This window comes from Quercus lobata, chromosome 8, assembly GCF_001633185.2.
Source record: "Quercus lobata isolate SW786 chromosome 8, ValleyOak3.0 Primary Assembly, whole genome shotgun sequence".
Lineage (NCBI taxonomy): Eukaryota > Viridiplantae > Streptophyta > Magnoliopsida > Fagales > Fagaceae > Quercus > Quercus lobata.
The window spans coordinates 13,789,762-13,812,674 of NC_044911.1; the positions used below are offsets into that span (position 1 = coordinate 13,789,762).

General features: G+C 34.0%; 3 protein-coding genes across 6 annotated transcripts; 2 read left to right on the top strand and 1 right to left on the bottom strand.

Moving 5' to 3' along the window:
* The first annotated feature begins 6,961 nt into the window (after positions 1-6,961).
* LOC115956435 lies at positions 6,962-7,459 on the top strand. Its single transcript, XM_031074815.1, has one exon. The coding sequence runs from the start codon at positions 6,962-6,964 to the stop codon at positions 7,457-7,459; it is 498 nt and encodes a 165-aa protein (XP_030930675.1).
* Positions 7,460-10,995: 3,536 nt separating this feature from the next.
* On the top strand, positions 10,996-13,024 carry LOC115955668 (photosynthetic NDH subunit of lumenal location 3, chloroplastic-like). Of its 3 annotated transcripts, none has more exons than XR_004084169.1 (4): positions 10,996-11,349; positions 11,485-11,771; positions 11,862-12,013; positions 12,492-13,024. XR_004084169.1 is itself a non-coding variant. In XM_031073898.1 (3 exons), the coding sequence occupies exons 1-3, from the start codon at positions 11,073-11,075 to the stop codon at positions 11,958-11,960; spliced, it is 663 nt and encodes a 220-aa protein (XP_030929758.1). In that variant the 5' UTR covers positions 10,997-11,072; the 3' UTR covers positions 11,961-12,118. The 3 variants fall into 3 exon arrangements, 1 of the variants encoding a protein (XP_030929758.1); XR_004084170.1 differs by having other exon boundaries at positions 12,484-12,509; XM_031073898.1 differs by lacking the exon at positions 12,492-13,024 and having other exon boundaries at positions 10,997-11,349; positions 11,862-12,118.
* LOC115955667 (kinesin-like protein KIN-14N) lies at positions 12,328-18,684 on the bottom strand. Of its 2 annotated transcripts, none has more exons than XM_031073897.1 (17): positions 18,433-18,684; positions 18,015-18,227; positions 17,555-17,699; positions 17,367-17,476; positions 17,156-17,275; positions 16,848-17,030; positions 16,037-16,246; positions 15,784-15,858; positions 15,499-15,645; positions 15,288-15,426; positions 15,056-15,165; positions 14,529-14,690; positions 14,224-14,429; positions 13,795-13,876; positions 13,593-13,697; positions 13,395-13,499; positions 12,328-12,733 (listed from the first exon to the last, which is right to left on the bottom strand). In XM_031073897.1, exons 1-17 carry the CDS (start codon positions 18,520-18,522, stop codon positions 12,548-12,550), a joined length of 2,388 nt encoding a protein of 795 aa, XP_030929757.1. In that variant the 5' UTR covers positions 18,523-18,684; the 3' UTR covers positions 12,328-12,547. The 2 variants fall into 2 exon arrangements, with proteins under 2 accessions (XP_030929757.1, XP_030929756.1); XM_031073896.1 differs by having other exon boundaries at positions 18,015-18,230; positions 18,433-18,683.
* Between the last annotated feature and the right edge of the window lie 4,229 nt (positions 18,685-22,913).

The window sequence follows — 22,913 nt, forward strand, 5'->3', positions numbered from 1 at the left end:
TGGAACTCCAATTCAACCACAATGGAATAGCCAAAAGAGACAAGGTTGAATTTTGAAAAATTCTTGATGTCTAAGAATGACTATTTTTTAAGAGAGAAGATTTTGAAAAATTCTTGATGTCTAAGACTGACTATTTTTTAAGAGAGAAGAAAGCAAGAAAAACAAAGCTGCCTTTTTGTGTTTTCCTTTTCGAGAGAGGGAGACCTATACAATTATGACAAGCGTGTGTTGGACAAATCAATTTTAAATGCAAATCCTAGCATATGTGATAAAAGTGTTTTTTTTTTTTTTTTTTGGAGAAGAATATAAAATGTTAATTACATTTATAATTTTGGGTTGGTAAAATATTCAACTCAAGCAATTCGGCCCATTTCATGCAATCAAAATGTGTTAGTTTTATTTGTTTTAAATTTTGATACTTAAGTACTAGGACATAGGGTCCGTTTGGATTGAACTTATTGTTGCTGAAATTGAAAACTGAAAACACTGTAGCAAAATAATTTTTAAATATGTAAATAGTACCGTGAGACTCATTTTTAATATTTTTTAATACGTGAACAATGTATGCACAGTGCGTGAACAGTGCATACACTGTTCATAACAGTAAATATTGTCTCCCAAAGTTAACAAATGCGAAAAAAATAAAAAAAATAAAAAAACGTAAAACTGGAAACGTGGACGCAGGATTCAGTACAATCCAAACGCACACATAAACGATTCGAGCTTTGTCGAGTATTAAATGTTCAAGCTTGACTCAACAACAAATATGAAATATTCAAGCTTGGCTTGAGCTTGAACTAAGCTTACAAACTATATTTGAGCTTAGTTGAATAAGAGATTTAGAGTTCAATCTCTGCCTACACCAAAAACCGATTGGTGTCTGGTTCTGATGATAAAAAGCTATCATTAAAAGTGAACGTCATATGTTAAAACTCTCTCCCAAAAAAAAAAAGTTTGAGCTTGAGCTTGTTAGATAATCCAAAAAACTTGAGCTCAGCTAAGCTCAAACCCAAGCTCTATATTAAGTTTTTGAACTTGAGATTCAATAAAAAGTACATTATTAAGCCTATATTACGCATAGTATCAAGTCTATTTGGTTTAGACATGTGGACTCAAATCTCAATTAATTAAAGGCTCGGTAAAATATGAGTTTATTTTTGAAGTTCATATCACACTTATTACCAAGCTCGTAAACTAGTTTAATCTCAACTTGTTTTTTATCGAGCTCGATCTATTATTCACGAGCCTATTCATGAGCAACTTTTTTGTTTAGCTCAGCTCATTAATTAAACAAAATTAATGTTCAAACTTGGCTCATTTATAAACAAACAAACATGAATAAGTTTTTTATCAAGTCAAGCCCAAGTTGTTTATGAATAGATTGGTTCATTTACAGCCATAACTTAAGTTTAAATTTGTTAGTTACGATCGTATTTTGAGAGTTAAAGATTGAGATCTTATGCAATAACTTTTAATGGCCAAGATTGAGAGTTGAAAAAAGCAACTTTCAATTTCAACCAATGAAAAGAAATAGTTAAAAAAGTAAAAGAGTAAAAAAAATTGTGAGAGGAAATTGAACAATTGCACCAAGTGGTATTGTATCTAATATCAATCCGAGAGTTTGTTTTGATCAAATTAGAATATTATGTCTAATCATGTAAATTGTATCATTAATTGATAACGATTTAAAATAATTTAATGTAACCCAATTTTTTTAATATTCCTACCAAAATGTTTTCTTAACCCAATGAGAGTTAGTCCATAAATACATTCTCCTTTCTCCCATATGATGCTTATCCTATGTTTGAATCCATTCTTCTTCTTATTTTATTTTTATTTTTACACAATGCACTATACATATGTATTAGAACTTCTAATCCCTAACACTTACTAAACTTGTCCATTTATTAAAAAAAGAACTCAATTACAAGTAAAATCCTTCAATACTCTTTTAGAAATTAATACAACAAAAGATGTTCAACTTCTACTCCAAACAATTTAAAAAGCTTTATAGTTAAAATCAAAGTAGAAAACTATCAAATTGCATTTAATTATTTTTTGATCTTTAATGAATGTAATAAACTATTTTTTAAATATAAATATGAATGTAAACATAAACTTGTACTTATATGATTGTTTTTATATTATGTTATAAACATAAACTTATGTTGATATTTTTTAAATATAAATGCTATGATTGTACTTACATTCCATGTACTCTATTTTGGTCCTAATTAATCAAATCTATAGATTCTCGAGCATCTCACCAAATTTACTTAAGTCATATTATGCTCATTCTCCTCCTAATTAATAAGAACCTTACATAAGGAGTGATTTTAAGGGTATTATAAAATTTTCCACATACAAACTATTGAAAAATATTGAATGTTAAAAGCATTAATACTATATTTTTAATTAAATACCTTAGTCAAAAGGTAACTAACTTCAACGCGAGCATTAGTATTATGAAAACAAAAAATAGTGCTCTTGCATTTTGAGTTTGATTTTAGAATCATCATGTACGGACAAAAATACTTTGATAATCTCAATAACAGAAAACACCCAAAAAATGAAAAACGCCCCAAGTGGTGTCATTTTCTCCACAAGAGTTGACATAATGGATAGTTTTATCCAAAGTGTAAAGAAAAAACATGAGAGAGAGAGAGAGAGAGAGAGAGAGAGAGAGGGGTTTTAATCTCGTTTAATCATTTAGTTGCTGGCTAGGTAAAATCTGCATTTCGTCCACCTAGTAATAACTAATAACTGAAAATATTATTATAAGAAATGTATCCAATGCCATTAATGTCAACTTAAGTATGATGTTTAAAAATAATAGGGCGTCATGCTTCCTTAGTGTGTCAACCATCACAATGCCAACAAAACTTTCAACTATGGTAGAGAAGTAGTGAAATAGATTGTAATCTTCATTTTAATAGTAATGTTGCACAAAACCTGCAAAAAGGGTATGAGAAAAACCATGTAATTGTGATTTGTGATAATTAAAATAAAATTATACTCCTGGAGCATCATGAACTAAACTTGAGAAGAATTCAATTACAAAATAAGTTTTTTTTGTTTATTTTTATAATTCGATAATTAAAGGAAGAGGAAGGAGATTTAAACCTCATATATTTTTGTTTTTTTTATTAGAAAACAATTCCCCCCCCCCCCCCGGACCCCCACCCAACCAATAAAAATTACATATTCCAAGGTCTAATATTTAAAATTGTGAATTAGGTAACTAAAACTATTAACTCTACTATGGAAAAAAGCAGAGGATCTTTGAGAGGAAAGGATCAGCAGTTTAGGGCATGGCTGCGTGCTTCAACACCAAACTTGTCGCGGCGATCAGTGATCCGAGTGACGGGGATAGAGGATGATGAATGCAGGGAGGATGATGATGATCAACATGGAGTTGCTGAGGGACAGAAGCCGGTGTCGGAGATGGACGGCGATAAGGATACGGAACAGGGAGGGGAGTCCGGTGAGGATCCGAGGGGCAATCTCCCTGTCATTAAGGCTATTCCGAAAAATCCAGAAGACAGTAACGGAACTAATATTGATATGGAAATAAATTCGCATAATTCAACGGTTTCAAATTTGGTCCATAACGTGCAGGATACGGATTTTCTGGAGCAGTTAAAGGGCATTGATGCTGATTTGAAGAAATATGATAATGATGAGGTAGTTACGGAAACACAGAAGGAAGAAAGTTCAGTGGAAGGCTTGGGAAAGTCAATGGAACAGAACTTAAGTGGACTAAAGTGAAGGGTGGAATATGTTACGCATGCTTTATTCAAAACCAAAACTCTCGTGGTCTGTTGTCAGCGATTTTAATGAATTATTGGAGGTGAATGATAAGAGGGGAGGGGTGCCACGGTCCCACAATCTCATGCAGTCCTTTCGGGAAGTGCTAGATGAAGGTGGCTTTGTTGACTTAGGGTACACAAGTCCAAACTTTACGTGGCATGGAAGACGGAGAGGTGAGTTGGTATGGGAGCGGCTAGACAGAGGCGTTGCCAACTACGAATGGTTAGATCGTTTTCCAACCGGCAGAGTTGAACACCTCCATTGCTTCACCTCCGATCATAGACCACTGTTACTTAACCTTGATCCAAATGGGGAGAGCCAAAGATGGAAGCGTAAGCCATTTAGGTTCGAAGCGATGTGGACGGCGGACCCAGGGTGCAGCAACACAGTGGCTAGAACATGGGCAACTCATGCGGTTGGCACTCCTATGCACATAGCAACTGTGAAGCTCAAAAAATGCAAGAAGAACTTGAAGAAGTGGAGTCGGCAACATTTTGGAAATGTGAAGAAACAGATAAAGGATACAAAGGAACTTCTGTGGCAGGCAGAAGCTAAATCGGTCATTGATGGAAATTATCAGGATGTAGTAACACTAAAGGCAGAGCTAAATAAGCTTTATGACAAGGAAGAACAGATGTGGCATCAAAGGTCTAGAGTTCAATGGCTTAGAAGTGGAGATAGGAACACCAAGTTCTTTCATGGAACTGCTGCTCAAAGAAAACGGAGAAATTTCATTAAGGGGCTTAGGGACAATTGTGGAGTTTGGCAAACGGAAGAAGGAGTGGTCTCAAAGATGCTTGTTGATTTCTATGCGGGTTTATTCACAACATCAAATCCGCATAATTTAGAGAGCATTTTAGAAGATGTCCAAGAGGTGGTAACTTCGGAGATGAATGCCAAGCTCACAGCCCCATACACAGGAGAAGAAGTAGAAAGCGCCATAAAAGATATAGCTCCCTTAAAAGCCCCTGGACCGGATGGTATGCCTCCACTCTTTTTTCAAACTTATTGGTCAGATGTGGGAATGGATATTACTCAAGCTGTATTATCTTGCCTTAATTCTGGATCTATTTTAAAATCAATAAATCACACTTTTATTGCTTTGATTCCAAAAGTTAAAAATCCAGAAAGAGTGTCTGAGTTTAGACCTATAAGTTTATGCAATGTGATTTACAAAATAGTCCGTAAGGTTATAGCAAATAGGTTAAAGCCTATGCTAAATAAGATCATCTCAGAGACTCAAAGTGCTTTTGTTGCGGAGAGGTTGATTACTGATAACATTTTGATTGCTTATGAATCATTGCATCATATGAAGACAAGTTGTACAGGTAAAATAGGTTTCATGGCCCTAAAGCTTGACATGAGCAAGGCGTATGACAGGGTGGAGTGGGTTTTCTTGGAAAAAATTCTGTTGAAGTTGGGTTTTCATAGATTTTGGGTATCGCTAATTATGGAGTGCATTTCCACGGTGTCCTATTCCATCTTGGTGAATGGGGAACCCCAAGGAATGATTTATCCAACTCGAGGAATTAGACAAGGGGACCCTTTGTCTCCTTACCTATTTCTTTTTTGTGCTGAAGGTCTAAACTCAATTTTAAGAAAAGCAGCAAATAATGGAGAGATTCATGGCTTCTCACTTTGTAGAAGGGGACCGAAGCTAACCCATCTCTTTTTTGCAGATGACTGTCTTTTATTTTGTAGGTCCACCTTGGAGGAATGTGAGAAGATAAAAGAACTCCTAGCTACCTGTGAAGCGGTCTCAGGTCAAGTAGTGAATAAGGAAAAGACAACTCTTTTCTTAACAAAAACACAGGTGAAGCTACTCAAGAAGCAATCAAGGAGTCTCTTGGCCTTCTAGCAATCCAGCATTATGATAAATATTTGGGATTACCTTCATTTGTAGGAAGGAATAAGAAGGCATGCTTTACTCAAATTAAAGAACGCATTTAGTCCAAAATGCAAGGATGGAGAGAAAAGTTGCTTTCACAAGCTGGTAGGGAGATTATGATCAAGGCTGTTATCCAATCAATTCCGGCCTACTCCATGAGTGTTTTTAAGCTTCCGGTGAGCCTATGTAAAGACATTGAGGCAATGATCCGAAAGTTTTGGTGGGGGCAAGGAGAGACAAAGAAGATTCATTGGGTGAAATGGAGTACCTTATGTTCATCCAAAGTGGTTGGTGGTATGGGCTTTCGGGATATTCAAAATTTTAACAAGGCAATGCTTGCAAAACAGGTTTGGCAGCTATACCACAAAAGGGACACTTTATTATACAAAGTCCTAAGTGCAAAATATTTTCCAAAGGGAGAGCATATTAGAGGCCCCTATATCTTCCAATGGGTCATATGCATGGAAAAGTATTTTACAAGCTAGAGAGGTGATCTTAAAAGGTGCTGTCTGGAGAGTGGGAGATGGGCGGTCTATTAATATTTGGGAGCATCAGTGGCTTCCGAAACCTGGAGGAGGTAAGATAGTTACACCAAGGAGGGATGTAAGTGTTAAAAAAGTCTCTGATCTTTTCTATCCTAACACCACGGAATGGAATATTGAGTTGCTGGAGACCTCCTTTTGTCCTTGGGAGGTGGAGACAATAAGGAGAATTTACGTGAGTAAGTTGCATCAAGTGGAATGCCTTGTATGGCCATTGTCGCCGGATGGGAGTTACACGGTCAAGACAGCTTACCATATGCTTGCAACTGAGGTGCTTCATTCTTCTCCTTCTTCCTCTGGTGGGGTGGCTGGGAATGTGTGGAAACGAATTTGGAAGATCAATACTCCCCAAAAAATCAAGCACTTCATTTGGAGAGCGGCTAAGGACTCACTGCCCACTAAGCACAACCTGGTACGTAGGCAAATCCCAGTGGACGAGACTTGTTCATTCTGTGATGACCACCAGGAAACGATTCTTCACATGTTATGGCTTTGTGACCATGCAAAGGCAGTTTGGAAGTCATGTCTCTGCTTCGCACAACTGTACCAGAGGGTGTTTAGATCTTTCTTGGATCTCTTTGAAGCTGTGTTGGAGCGGTGTTCTGCCCTCAACGTGGCTGTCTTCGCCACAACCGCATGGAGTCTATAGCAGCGCCGAAACAGGCTTCGTGAGCATCAGCCAACGTGGCCACTTGATGAGGTCCACAAACGTGCGAAGGAGATGGTGATGGAATATTTTGACGTCCATACACAGGTCCTTTGCCCAATTTCACGCTCACCTTGGGCTGGCTGGTCCCCACCACCAGAGGGTGTCTACAAAGCAAACTTTGATGCGGCATTGTTTGAGCATTGCAACTGTGCCGGACTTGGAGTGGTGGTGAGGGACTGTAATGGCGAAGTTATAGCAGCTTTGAGCCAAAGGATCGCACTACCCCATTCAGTAGAGCAAGCTGAAGCGCAAGCGGCAAGTCGAGCCGTTACACTGGCTAATGAGTTGTGTCTGTCACGGATGGTTTTTGAAGGAGATTGCCAAAAGGTTATTGTAGCCATAAACTCATCGGGAGCATGCCATACTCTGTTCGGTCACATTATAGAAGAGATTCGCTGCCTAAGCTCTACTCTGGTTACTAGTTGTTTTGTGCACACTCGTAGGGAGGGTAATAAAATAGCCCATGTCTTAGCTAGAAGAGCAGTTCTAACTGCAGATATTGATGTTTAGGTAGAAGAGCTACCCGGTTATTTGGATGATGTACTCCATTCTGAAATTATTCAATAAAACTCGCTTACTTCTTTCTCAAAAAAAAAAAAAAAAACTCTAATTTAATTATTTAATAATCTTCAATTAATGTAGTAAATTGTTTTATAAAGCATAAGTATATGTTTATAAATTACTATAAAACATATTGTTACATTAAACATTAATGGAAAAAAAAAATTGAAGCATTTTAATATTATGTAATTAATTGATATGTGGGTTAATCTCACATTGGAAAATGAGTGAGTAAAAGAGGTTTAAAGCTTGTGCTATGTATCCAAGAGTTAGGCCATTTTGGATATACACCACTATAAGTTTCTTTAAAAAACCTTCTCCCCTTTTCCCGTGTGTGTGTGTTAAAAATACTTAGTATTCTCAAAAAATAATTAATTGATATGAATAAACATAACAACTTAAATGTAAATATATGAGAGTTAATATGGAAGATAAGGAGTTAGTAAAATATTTAATTCCACATTGAAAATGAGATAGACTCATTTTCAATGGTAATTAACGGGTTGAAATGTATTAGAGCGGATATTATGCTAGATACGTGCGCCATTAGAAAATGAAGGGAGGAGGTTATAAAACCTAAGCCTATTAATAGACTCACTCATACCCATTCCAAGTTAGAGCAATTACAAGAAAAATAGAGAAGTTCTTGGCAAAGAAGGATGTCATTTCTAGTGGAGCAAAAATAGGGAGATTCTTGGCAAATAAAAGTATTCTTTCTAATGGAGCTTTGTGTTTAAATGATATTCATTTTTTTATTCAGTTTCTTTTTGTGCTATTTCTATTATTATTGTGTTGGCACCAACACAAATAAAGTACACCAAATTCTAATGTGTTATTAAAATTGCATCCATCCAACAACACCCATTACCCATTAACTACCTACATTCAACATTCTTATTTTGTCATGGTATTACATACAAAACTTCACCTTACGAAGAACATATCGCATCCCTTCTTATGGTAACTGCCCTTCACAAATAAAAACATCCATTACCCATTGCATACACACAGCGCGTTCATCTAAGGTCATGACATTCAAAACCCATGCACATCTTCAACATTTCAACTCTATTACAACTATTTAATATGATATAAACACAATAAAAGTAATTGTATGAGTATATATCTAACGAATAAAAATTTATATAAACCATATCTTAGAAAAAATAATGATCAAAATTTAAATATATGTTATTTATTTGTAAATTGAGATATCCAATGGTTCAATAGAGTAATAAGAAGTTTTGAATGAATCGAAGGTGAGAAATTAAGACAAATTAAAAAGAAAGAAGGAGAGAGAGAGAGAGAGAGAGTTGTAGAAATTGTCTGGAACAAAAGATAAAATGTAGGGATGAGGGTTTGCTGAGTTTAAAGATAGCTGGGCATGGATTCCCAAATTCTTAGTGGAGCTCAAGTTTATAAAAATTGAATTCTCTAAAGAGAAGAAGAAGGAAAAAAAAAAAAAAAAACCATTAAACACTCAACTCTTAAAAAGTCAAGTTACGTATAAAACTCGATTTTATAAAACTTGATTTTCTTGTTAACCTTTTTTTTTTTTTTAATAACAACTTTTTAAGAGCCATGTTCCTTGCAAATTTTTTTTTTTTACTTAGACCATAATTTCTAAAAGGGCCAAGTTCCACCTTTTAAAAAAAAATTACATATTTACCAAGAAATCAATTTTTCAAGAGTCAAGTTCATTGTAATTTTTTTTTTTTTTTTTTTTTTTTGCATTTTACTCGAGTTATAAAAAGTCGAGTTTCAAGTGGAATATTTTTTTATAAAAAAATGCCATATTAGCCGCACCACATTAGTTGTTAGTTTCTTAGAGCTCAATTTTGGAAAGTCAAGTTACAAATAAGGCTATTCCCCCTAGATAACTTTCATAGGAACTTGCTTGGTAAAATTGTTTGGGGAAAAGAAACATTATTTAGCAAAAAATGGCCCATTATAGTTATGCAATTTATCATATGAATGGAAAGATAAGAATACTCAATTGAAGAGTTGATCCTAACCATATGTCACTTAAAAATAAACTTAAATTATCATGAGATAGGCTTGCCATTAAAAATATAAAACCATTTGGTCAAAAGCACTACTCTTAGGCTTGCCATTAAAAATTCAAAACATCTAATGCTAAGTAGTTATTATGGGAGAAGTAAGATCTGAGTACCAAATGGAGCTCTATAGGCCCAACTCGAGGAGGTGGAGGGGCCCATCCCCTCATTAGTCTTAACCCAATACATAGATGAGAGCCCAAGAATAGAGGCCAATTGCTTGAGAAGTCTAAAGAGTGAGCGTTCCTCGAGAGACATCGAGTAGTCCACTTGCACCAGAAGACAAAATACTGAAGAAGACAATAGAGACATGCAAGCAAAGAAGAAGGAAAATATTCAAATAAAGTAATCATCACCTACGCATTCAATGCATCGTACCAACTTAGCTAGCCGTATTAATGGTGGAATGACTCTTGAATAGTACCCTCACAGCTTGCAACACATTCTACTACCTCCAGCAAAACCCTGATGGGACAAGCATTCAAAGGAAGATCTGTGGCTGTACAAGTGGAGGGCTTGGATGCAATTCAGTTAGCTATATAAAGAAAGGAAACCCCTCCAGATCAGGGGATGAAAAACTAAAAAAAGAAATATACCATGTGTAACACTACCTTATAATTGAGACTTGAATATTATATGAACTACTGCTCCTCGGCCTAATCCGAGGAAGTGTTAATCTCAAAAATTTACTTCTCTCTTATGAGGTACTTGATGTTTTCCCATTAACTTGAAAGCTAAACCATATAAGCACACCAAGGTTGACCTCGAAAACCTATTCTCTAACAAATTAATTGTACTAGGCAGTCATACCTAATTTCTCTATTCTAAGAGAGTTAAGTCCGTTTCTGCCTGCTTACAGTTATTATTATTAAACAAATGATTTTAAGTACCTATATTGTTTGTCCTTCACAGTATTGTTTTGAAAATACCAAATTAAAAAATCATACTAAAACTCATTTTTAAGTACTCCGCATATGGCTAATGGAGATTGTGGGAAGCAATTGAGTGATGATTTATGAAAAAAAAGTGACAATGGAGATTTATGGCCCAAATCACTACCAGTTCATGGATTGAATAGATAATGGACTGCAATCTTTATACGATGCAGAGGGCAATATTTTAGAAAGTTGAAGTTCATGCCATATGCACAATAATGGCTCTATTTAGATGGGTGTTTAAAGAGTTTTTCATATGGAAATTGGATAGATCTTATAAAAGTTTGATCGTTGTGATGCAATTGGTTTTAGCTTTCAGTTGATTGTCTGAAATCAGTTGGTCTTTTTTTTTACCAAATAAAGATGGTTTTTTTTTTTTTTCGTATTCTCCAATGTGGTCCGGCAAAATGCAAAATTAGAGTGTTATTTCTCATTTCTACCTTCAATGAGGATTATCCTTTTCTAGTGGTCAGTAGTGGCCAACACTATGCAAACGGATATAACCGAAAGTGAAACTCTCATTCTATTAGCCACTCAAAAACACTTCCTTTCTCACTCAATTCCTCTAGAATGGCTCTTTTGCCAGACATAAATGTTGTCTCCAAAACTCTACAAGCCCTTCCAAAGCTTTCCAAAATTCAAAGGATACCAAATAGGATGAAAATAGTTGGATTTCTTGGCAAGAAAAAAGATGATTTTCAAGAACACCCATTACAAACTACAAGAAGATTAGCGATAGGCCTTGCCTCCATAGCTCTTATTGGAGATTCTACCAAGGGGATATCTCTAGCTAAGGATAATGGGTTCTGGTACGAAGGCCCTATACCTGTGCCTCCTGTCTATAACAGTAAGCTTTCTCATTAACAACTCAGTATGTAAAATGTGCACTTTACTCTGTTTGCTTCTTTATAAACTGCTTAAATTGCTTCCCAGTGCAGCCAGGCTTCTCTACTTGTTTCATAATTGTTCTTTTTTCTTACAGAGATTGCAAATGAGAAGACGGGTACACGTTCTTTTCTGAAAATTGGACTCTATGTGGCAAATATAGGAATCAAAGGTAGTGAATATAGGCTGAGGAAAACCGCCTTTGATCTCTTATCAATGCCAGATTTGATCAAACAAGACACTCTAAACTATGTCAGGAAGTATCTGAGATATAAGTCCACCTTCATGTACTATGATTTTGACAAAGTGATCTCAGCTGCATCAGAAAACGAAAAACAACCTCTGACTGATCTGGCTAACAGACTGTTTGACAGTTTTGAAAAGGTAAATCATTTGTCACTTAAAAGCTATATGATAATCACTTGCAACTTCAATATAAAACTAGAATAGAATTGTAATCCAATGTGCTGACAGCTTGAAGATGCGGCAAAGAACAAAAATCTGCCTCGGACAGAATCATCTTATCAGGACACAACAGTTATCCTCCAAGAGGTCATGGAAAGATTTGCATAATCTATGGAAGCTACTGTTGTAGTTTAAACAAAGTCAGTGTACTTAATTTTGAGGTACTATTGAAAATATTAAATTGCACTTTGCTCTGCCATATTAGTTTTCAAAAACACTCGGTATATTTAAAACAGTCAAGTTCTTTTAAATAGACCCAAAAAAAACAGCTTTCTTTTTCTTCTCTTTTTTAAGTGAATGACAAAACAGCAATGTTAGCATGTTTCTGAGGTCTCATTTTGGATTCATGGTTAGTTTTACATCAAAAATAAAAGTACTAGGTGTACAGTGTACTTGTAAATTATATGATTTAGAAAACACTAGAGCTATGGTTTGGCTAACGAAAGGCAGAAGAGAGACTTCAGTAAGCAGAAAGTTATCAAAAATCAGTTTCAGGCTTTCAGCACAATTGGAACCTATAATCAGAAACGCACATTCTTTAATTAATACAAACTCAATATTTTTTTTTTTTTTTTTGCTATACAAAATATAGACCTATGTTAGAATCACTCATTTCAAATTTTGATACAAGTAATGCAGATACAGGAAACTTGGTTGCCTCATAAAAGAAAAGGAATTATTAATCTATCAAAAGATCAGCCATAGCTTAGGCGAGAATCTGAAGGGCGCACATTGTTGCTGGTTTGACGCCGGGGAATCCCAATTTCACAAGCATTTACCCGGGCTGCGAAACGGAGTGAACAAAGTGACTCCCCAACTGAGGAGGGATCAGGAGATATGTTTACGAACATCAATGTCTTTGAGTCCCCACCTAAGCAAGGCTGGTCAACCAGTGATTTTACAAGATTAGAACATCTCAAATGATCATATGCAACTAGAAGAATAGCAAGAAACAGTATCGAATAACCATAGTCTATTGCTTTGCCTTTTTACAACATGTTTGCTTAATTTGATCCAAGAGTGTCATTAAAAAGCAAAAGTTGGAATCATATATCCAAGCCATAATATATTAGTTTCCAAAAAAATACCATGGCCAAATTCATCAGATGCAACTGATTAGCTTGCTCTTTATACAAATCGAATAAAAGCAGTGTACTGTAGACAGCATATCATCCCAAGACATACACATTTTTCAATAGAAAATTGCTAAATCAGGCAAGTAATTGAATCACAAAATCCAGCTAGTGATTCTCCAGTCAGTTGACTCTAACAGTGATAATTAAAACACACAAATGTTGCCATGTCATGAAATAAGTGCTGTAGAGAAAATAAATTAAATAAATAAAAGTTGTTGTAAAAAGTGGCACAATAAATGCTAGAGCTAGAGGTTTTATTTATTTATTTATTTATTTATTCTTCAGCATAAGCATTCAAGGATGATAATTGAGTTTCCTCTACCACACAATCATAAAAAATTTGAAGAAAGACTCTAGATTCATATTGAAGCTAGGAAATTAATTTATAAATTTTTAAAGAAATTACCTGAAGAAGATATGTAAGCTTCGAGTTTCTAAAGGGTATGTGGTCCTCCTTCTTTGCCAATGCAAATATAACATCACTTAGGGATGATAAACTTTTATTAATGGCCTGTTATAATTGCAAAACATAAATAAATATCAGAAAATTCCACAAAATGAATTGCAGAAAAGAAATAGAATCAAAATAGTTTTGCCAAAATACTTGGGTTTCTTTCAATCGATCCCCAGTTGATCCGCTCTTAGAAAGGCGCTCACTCCCAGCAAGATCAATAAGATTCAGAACTCCTTGCACTTGTTGTTCAGTGCTCTAGCACACAAGAGTGGAAATTAAGAAAAATAAGTTTCAACAATACAACATCTAAGAAACAGAAGAAAGAGAACTGGACCGTGCTAAATGATTGTACCTCATTAATACCAAATATTCGTAGGGTGAAAACAAAATGACTTCTCGATGATTGCTCATTCATCTGGGTCTTGCCTACAGACCTAAAAGGATATAAGTAAAATATTTTAATGATAAATTCTTGTGAAGTACAGGGAGCTTTGGGACCAAAAAAAAAAAAATCCTTAAACCTAATATAACAATATTGCACCATAGTTTACATATATCATTTAAACAACTTTCATAGACTGAAATTGAATCATATCCAGCAAGCCTTTGCACCACTAGGGAAATTAAATTTAGTAGAACAAAACATACAACATTGCAAGTAAAATTTAATAGCTATCCCTTATAAAGAGAAATCATATTTATAAAACAAAAGAGAATTCCTTACATAGAAATATGGCTTAATGAAAATCAACTTTGAAATATGCATGTTCTAAATTTTTACCTGCTCTGTTCAGCCTGATCTAAAAGAAATGAGACCTCTTTAGCACTGCGGACATCCAAAATTGTAAGATCAGAGACGTGTGTGTTTCCATTCCCGTCATGTTTAATTGCATACTGCTTTCCAGCAACCCCATTGTCTGTTGAAGATGATCGATTGGTTGATAACAAATCACGAATTGTTTCATTGTATATTTCCAACATAGACACCTAAAGATGTTTATAAAATTCAAATTTTCAATAATTATGTATAGGAATACAGTCATGTACTCCGGAAACGAGAGCATAATAAAAAAATATCTTGCTCACCTGCATTTCATATCTCCAACCTTGAGCTTTAAGAGCTTGCCTAGTTTGAAATATTTGTTCTAGGGAACGAGGTATTAAACCTTTTTGCTCAGGATGTCCTGGCCTACCCATCATGGTATACGTTTTACCAGAACCTGTTTGACCATATGCGAAAATGCAAACCTGAAACATGCATCCATGGCAAAATTCTATCACGTATCAATCATATTGACTAAAATTTCAAGTAGCTACCCACTTCCACTTATCAACTTTATATGTAAAATACTAAAACATATAAGCAAATGGAATTATTATAAGATTGAAAAACTCTTATCTCACAAAATTCTAACAAAGATATATAAGCATACAAATACAATGCTATTTTTGTGTATATATTATACATATATGTAATATACACACAATATATACATATATATATACACACACACATTACTTGGAAGAAAATTAAATGATTAAACAAAAACTATAAATGCATTACTATGATAAAATACATAAAATGACTTCAACATATGGAGCTAATTAATCACCTTATACCCATCAAGAGCACTTTGTACAAGCTGTGAGATTTCTACAAAAACATCATCTTGTGTTGCATCAGGCATGAAAACCTGGTCAAATGTGAAAGAATGTTTTTGCCCTGATTGCAATATAAACTTAAGTGAGTTCTTAATTTTCAATATCCACTATGAATTTTCATATAATTGCTATCGTGTAGAAAAGAAACTTGTTATCTAAAAATCTTTTCACCAAGGAATTTACCATTTTGCCCTACGTCAATTCCCCGTCCAAGAATTTCAGTTGATGTGGGATAAGTGATAACTTTTCCTTCTGTGCTAATACCATCATCGGGCAAAAGAGGCCGCACTCTACAGAATACTCGTATGTTCCCTTTTAGTTCCTATAGTATAAGATACCTTAGTGAGATATACAAATTTTCAGCAAATAAAAGTTCGTATGACAAGAGTATTACCAAGATGGTATTATGTAATTTTTTGCGTAGCATCTCTCCTTCCACAAGTTTGAATTCTGCATCTGCTAGGCGAGTTTGTAACTCATTTATAAGTTTCTTTTGCCCTTCATATTCAGTTCTCGTCTCCAATGCAGATGAATCAGAAAGCTATAAAGAGAGCAAATTTGATATCAATTATAAATCTACCAACATGACCTAATGATTCATGCCTTAAAATTTTAAAACCACAATGGCACATATGCAATATAAAATAAACACAATTTTTGCTTAACTTGATAACACTACCTGCAATTTCTCCTCTGCGACCGCTAGTTGAGTATGTAGTATCTTTAATTGGTTATTTTGTGACAAACAAGTTGCCTGTAAAAGAAACCCAACATCTTATAAAGTTTTCATTTTAAATGTAAATCCATAAGATGTTATAAATATTAACAAATAAAACCAACATTATAAAGTTTTCATTTTAAATGTAAATCCATAAGATGTTATAAATATTAACAAATAAAACCAACATTGTTACTAAAACAGGGAAATCAACCTCTAGTTCACTTGTTCTTGTTGTCAGGATGTCCAACTCAGCACTGTATTTTTCTGAGGACTCCTTATATTTCACCATATCAGTTGTAAGAGCCTGTGCTTGTGATTGTAGCCGATCACGATCATCTCTCACTTGGTATAGCTCTGCCCGAAGACAAGCAGCTTCATTCACCAAAGCATCCTTTTGCTTTATAGCCTCATCTTGAGAAGCCTAATAGCATCAAATTCAATGCAAGAGGTAAAATTATAGAGAAATATTAACAGTGAAGATAAAAATAAGAGGGAAATATATTTTCACTCTTGAACCCAAAATTATAGAGGCAAACTGCACAATTGCTACAAACTCCATGGTGCATAGTAAAATCCTTCATATATCCAAAACAATCTGCCAACACAATCATAACATAGCAAACATAACATTCAATTATTTAGATAAATCTTCCTAAAGAAAGCTTTTGTAAGAGCACTGTTAAGTATTAGTATATTTATGAGCTTTGATATCCATTATTGGCCTGGTTCCCAATAGTAAAAAGCTTTCAGGACCAATGGGTGGAGTCTAGTTATCTGTGGGGTTTCTGAAAATTTTGAACACATACACCGTATCAAAAATGCCAAATAAATTTTTTCACTGCAAGAATAAACCGTTTCCTGATTACACAATTCAGACCAAGTTCTTTGACCATCTTATAATTTATCCAGCCATTCCCAATTTTGCATGTGGAGTAAAGGTAGATAATTATGTCTTCTTACAAGTATGCACATTAAAATCACAATCCGTACAAAATAAATAAATAAAAATAAAATAAACTTACTCTGGACATAGTAAGTTGACCCCTTAACATGCTGAGGCTTTCAACCATGGTAGCCTTATCTTTTTCTATGCGCTTAAGCTCATCCTCAACTGTAGAAAGGTCTGTGTGAAGTTTACCATTGTATTGCTGTAAGCTTGTGTTGTATTCCTGTAATCGCTTGTACATATCATTAAGTGACGATATCTGCAAGAGTTCAGCAAACCCAAATGCAAACATTTAAGTTGGTACTTCTGTATAAATAACTTAAAGGAAAAAGGAAAAACAAAATAGGACTAGGCAGGTGAGTTTGAATTTATTATCTGCTTTACCTTCTGATTAGCACTTAAAAGATCTCTTTGAGCTCTGGCAAGCTCTTCTGATAGAGAAGCTTGTGATCGCTCAATATTCAGTCTAGCCTCTTTCTCCCTTGCAAGACAGTCCATTGCAGCCTGATTTTGATATTCAAGACATTTTATCGACAATCATTTAAACAATAACTTCATGACTAGAATGTATTAGCTTTGAAACTTGTCCTCTTACCAACTTATCCGATTCTTCCTTCGTAAATTTCTCTTGTAAAGAAGTGTAATTCCTTCTTAGCTCCATGATAATTGAATTCAGTTCTTCTTCCTTGTTTTTCATTAGTACCTCTAAAATCAAACAAATCTATTTACATCACCAGTCAAATTTACTTAGAACCCCAATGAAACCAAAGAAATCAATCATACCGATTTCGTTGCATTTCTGCTCAGCTGAATCCAACGTATTCTGCAACTTCTCTTGCTCTAATAAGTAGCTTCCCTCAAGCTCTTGGAACCATTTGATGCATAACTTTAGCCTCTTGATATACTCCACCATATTATCACATCTTTCCTAGAAATCCAACAATTTAAACCAACAACTTGATAAAGCAAAGTCCAAAGTCCAATTCCTATTTAATTAAACCAGTGCAAACTAAAGACCCAATAAGTTATACACACAAACCCTCCCAAAAAAGAAAAAAAAAAAACTGAATCACAATATTATCACATTTGTCCTAGAAATTTAACAACTTGATAAAGCAAAGTCCAAAATCTTAATTCCTATTCAATTAAACCATATAAAACCCAACACCCATTAATCAATTCACTCAAGAGAAAGGGGAAAAAAATTCAACACATGAACTCAAAATACTCAAAACCCACTCACCTTAAGATTGAACCTGTCCTTCCTTTTGGGTTTCTCATTCAGCAAAGCTTCAACATCTTCTCTAGTAAACTCAATCCCTCCACACTCCGAGCCAGCATTGCTGGCCGGAGCGCTATTGGGGCCGAGATCTTGACCGCCATTTACAACTGAAAAGGCTTGCCTGAACCTCCCATTATTTGCCGTTCCAACCATTTTTTCATCACCAATACACTTCTTCTAATAAAAACAAAATTCACCCAAAAAAAAAAAAGCAGAAGAAATAAATTAAAAATAAATAAGAGTGGGAAGTGCTAATAAATCTTAACCCAAAAGAGAAAAACAAAAGCAACCCATTATTATAAATGGCATAGAGAATGAAACCCAGGTCTTGAAATTTGAAAGTGTGTAAGATAGTATAAAAGAATAAACGAAAGCTTACAGTTGAAGAAGGGCATGTGGGTGAGGCCCTTGTTGTGGGGTTGTTGTTGTTGTGTGGAAATGGACGCTTGTTCTGGTTCTCCGAGGCCATATTGTTTGAATAATAAGCACAAATACAGAGAAAGAGAGAGAGTGTGTGTATGTGTGTTTGTAAGGTTTAGAGTGGGACCATGAATTGCAATGAAAGCTAACAGTGTATCAGAGCCGTTGCTTGAACGAGCAGGAAGATCAAGAAAGAAGGGTCTGTGAGACAGTGAAATATTTTAACGTTTTTTTTCTTTTGGAATATAAAAAAACTCTTTGGAATTTGATTTGAATTCTTTTGAAATGGTATCAGGCGGTAGCACGTGAGAGATTCGTTAGAATGCCGTTATTCCTGAATTGCCCTTATCTTGACTTACTTCATCGTTCAAATGTTTTTGTTTGTACTGTTCCTAGATTTTACTATTCCTTTTTTTCTTTTTTGTGATTGAGTTTTAATTTATTGTGTCCGCTCTTTTTAATTAGTTTTTATCATCATGTAAATTTTATCACTCCGTATCATAAGACACCTTGAAAACCCCTAAATCAATTGTATGATGGATTTGAACTTGAAGCATTTAGGGTTTATGTCATACCTCAGACTAATGAGTTTATACTAGTACTTTTATAAATATGGTTGTCTAATACTTGAGTTTTGAATAGCTGAATAATCTCATATTATACATATGGTTTTCTGCCCCTACACAATATATAATTATTGAAAAGAATCATTGAAGTGTTTTACTGCATTAGTTATAAGACTTGAACTCAAGATGTCATGGATCGCATTAAGCTTAAAAACAGCTAGATCACCAAGCCTTGAAGATATTAAGAACTTTTCAATTGAAAAAATTTTATTGTGTGATTCACTTAGTAGCTTTTCGAACTATTCTAACTTTACTTGGCTAAGAAAAATGAGTTTTAAAAAAATATTCTTTACTATGTTGACTTAAGAAGAGAATCATCGGTCAAAAAAAAAAGAAGAGAATCATTGGTATTTTCTATGATTTTAAATAATTATATAAACAAGATTTTCATTCACGAAAATAGAACCTATAATAAAATATTTTCTATCTTTTTCGTCATTTGCAAGCCTCAAATAGGAAAACAAACTCAAAATTTAAAATGTATACAAAATGAATAAATGAAAAGAGTAATACTACAGACACAAATTATTTTACAATATTTTTACAAACTGCTGATAGTTTGTGTCTATAGCATTACTCAAATGAAAAAACTACTAATCAATCAATCGTTGATCAACAATTGGTCAACTGTCGGTTAATAAAAAAGAGATAGAGTAAAAACAATCGGTTAATAAAAAAGAGACAGAGCAAATAGTGATATGTTATCAATGGGAGAGTTTTTGAGGTGTGGAGTTTATTTTTGAGTGTGTATGTTTCCGGGAAAAAAAAAAAATTCGCTCTTAAAAATGGAAAACGTTTTTCTCTTTATCAACTTTTTTTCGTTATTCACTAAAAATGTTTCCTATTAAATTGTATTTTTCCTACTATACCAAACATTAGAAAATGCAATTTTTTTTTTTATTGAAACAAAGAGCTCCAATAATTTCTTTATTGTAAGAAATTAGGTGTCTTTCGTAAATAATTTTTTTTTTAATCAAGTTTGTAATTCCCCCCACCTCCCTTAAATTTTGACATTGTTACACTTTTTTTAATTAAAAAAAAGATCTTTTTTTTTAAAACAAAAATTAAAGAAGCTATAATGAGAAGCTTGTATTATATACACCTTATATAGCTTGATTATTAAATAAATGGACTTGACACTGTATTCACACCTCAATTTTATATTAAATAATTCACATTTATTTGTATCTTGGTGATAACAAAAATAATTTAAAATATCCTCATTTATTTTTTAACATCCTCTTTTATTTAATTATTATACATGGAACCAAATTGTATCAACCACAACCGAAACTTTTATTCACACCTAATTTTAAAAATATCCTCGTTTATTCACACCTAAATTTTATATTAAAAAATTCACAATTATTTGTCTTGGTGATAAAAAAAATAATTTAAAATATCCTCGTTTATTTTTTAATATCCTCTTTTATTTAATTATTATACATGGAACCAAATTGTATCCTCGTTTATTTTTTAATATCCTCTTTTATTTAATTATTATACATGGAACCAAATTGTGTCAACCACAACCGAAACTATACCAACCTCTAACCAAACTGAGTTATTCTTTTCATGCGGATGACAAATAATTATGCAATAAAAAAAAATATATATGTGGAACAATGATAAGATAAAAATAATTGTTTTGATTAAAAAATGAATAAAACCATCTTTATGAATTCAACCAAAAAAAAAAACCATTTTTATGAAAAAAAGAAATTTTCAATCAATTATGTTGAGAATCGAGGTCGCACTGCAGTCTTGGTCGTTATTTATTTTATTTTTCAAACTTTTCCAGCTACGTACAATTGTCGAACTTGACCAACATACAGTTTTGTACTCCAAATTGTGGCTCCATTATATCAATAATTTGTACATAGGTGATAGGGCTGCCCCAAACAATAACCTCTTGCATTTATGATTTGTTTGATTGAAATTATTTTTCATCTTAAAAGAAAATGTACTAGATTTCTAAATGATCATAATATCATCTTAGGTGATAAAGTGATTGATTGTGTCCCATACAAGCTCAGGCATTGTTGTTGTTTTCTAAAGCATCATATTGATTGGTTATGGTGAAGACCTTTGATCACAGCTGCAGTTAGTAGTGAGTAAATCCCAATACAAAGAAAAATGTTAGAACCTAACACAATGTCTTATATTGTCACCAAATGCCTTCACCTTAAAGACAAGCTAGCTATAAGCATGCCTGTAAAAGAGCCACTCATGGGGTATCCTCTCTCTTTTGCCGTACCAAACCAAAGATTCCCATTATTCATTTGTATGGTTACAGATTCGTATATGTTAGTTCCTAAACTTTCACACCAGCTTGGGATTAAACAAATATACTTTCTCTTTGCGTTAGATGGGAGCCAAGAATTTTCATCTTTACTTTCCCATGAAACTTTTGGGACCTCTCACTCTCACACACTCTTTGGTAAGGTAACAAACTTGGAAAGAGTGGAAGTATCTATCTCACATGGTACTAGTTGTTGGTATTGCCATTCAATTCTTGGTACTGGGCTGCAATCTCAACTGTCTTTATCTAATTATCTCTAATCCTTTTTGGAACCTTGTTCTTTACCCATTGCCCCAATTGACTTTCCCTCTTTATATAGTTTTATGCTAAACTTGTTGATGAGATAATGCTTGAAAATATAATTTCATGGTGATATATCATAGATTTGATATATCACTTTCCAGCTTAAGCAACACCTTAGCCTTCTTTACTAAAGGGAATAAAGGCCAAAATTCTGTGTGTCAGTCTTGATGTTCATAGCTTGCCTTTTCTGATAGCTAATCAGAAGCTGCTGAAAGAAAATTCAACACTGTTTGTCGGTGCAAGTGACAAAAAATTATGAGTCAAAATTTTTGACAGTTTTGGTGGCTTGTGCAATGTAACTTGGTAAGGTCGTAGCATTCAACTCTAGATATGAATTTAGTGGCATTTAATTGAACTTACTGCTTTGGCAAGCAATGTCTAGTGCTCCTTTATGACTTATCGTAAGTATGATGGAAGTTCCTTTTCTTCTAGCTAATACATGTACATGGAGGCAAATAAAGAGCAATTACAATCTTATAATTATAAGAACAAATAGTTAGGTGTGATGAGTAATAACTAATTATTTGTTTTTTATGATTTGAATATACATATTAAAACATGTGAGTCAATAAGTCACTAAAAATAAAAAATAAAATGTCAGCCTGCAACTACTATGATTATTCAAAACCTCCTTTTTTTCATGAATGGAATTTATAAATCCTTATGTTTAATTTTGGTCTAATAGCAAAAGAGTTGTAAGTTGTAAGTTATGGTATAAAATTTGATCAGCTAATTGTAGGAGGCAACAATCAATTTTGGTTTATCCGACACTCTTATGATTATTCTTTTGACTATTCTAGTGATCCGATACCGATAATTGATTAGACATATACCAAATTAACAAATCCCAATTGTGTTTGATTTGTTGGTGCAACTGGTTGGTCTCTACATAAATAATTGAGGCATGAGTACTACCTCTCTCTCTCTCTCTCTCTCTCTCTCTCATTTTCAAAAAAAAAGAAGAATAAATCGAAGCAACACAATTTACTTTTTTTTTTCTTTTTTTGGAGTAGACAATTTGCATGGTTGAACTTTGATTACTTGAGCCTTATTAGCTTAATGGGATCACAAAAACCATAGCTAGGCACATGGCACTATTTGAGAGCTGAGGAGTCTAATGCTTTTGAGAACCGGACAGGACCAACAGGGTTGACCACGATAACTGTCTAGTACGTACTGGGGCTCCCAAGCTCATAGGAGCAACTGTCA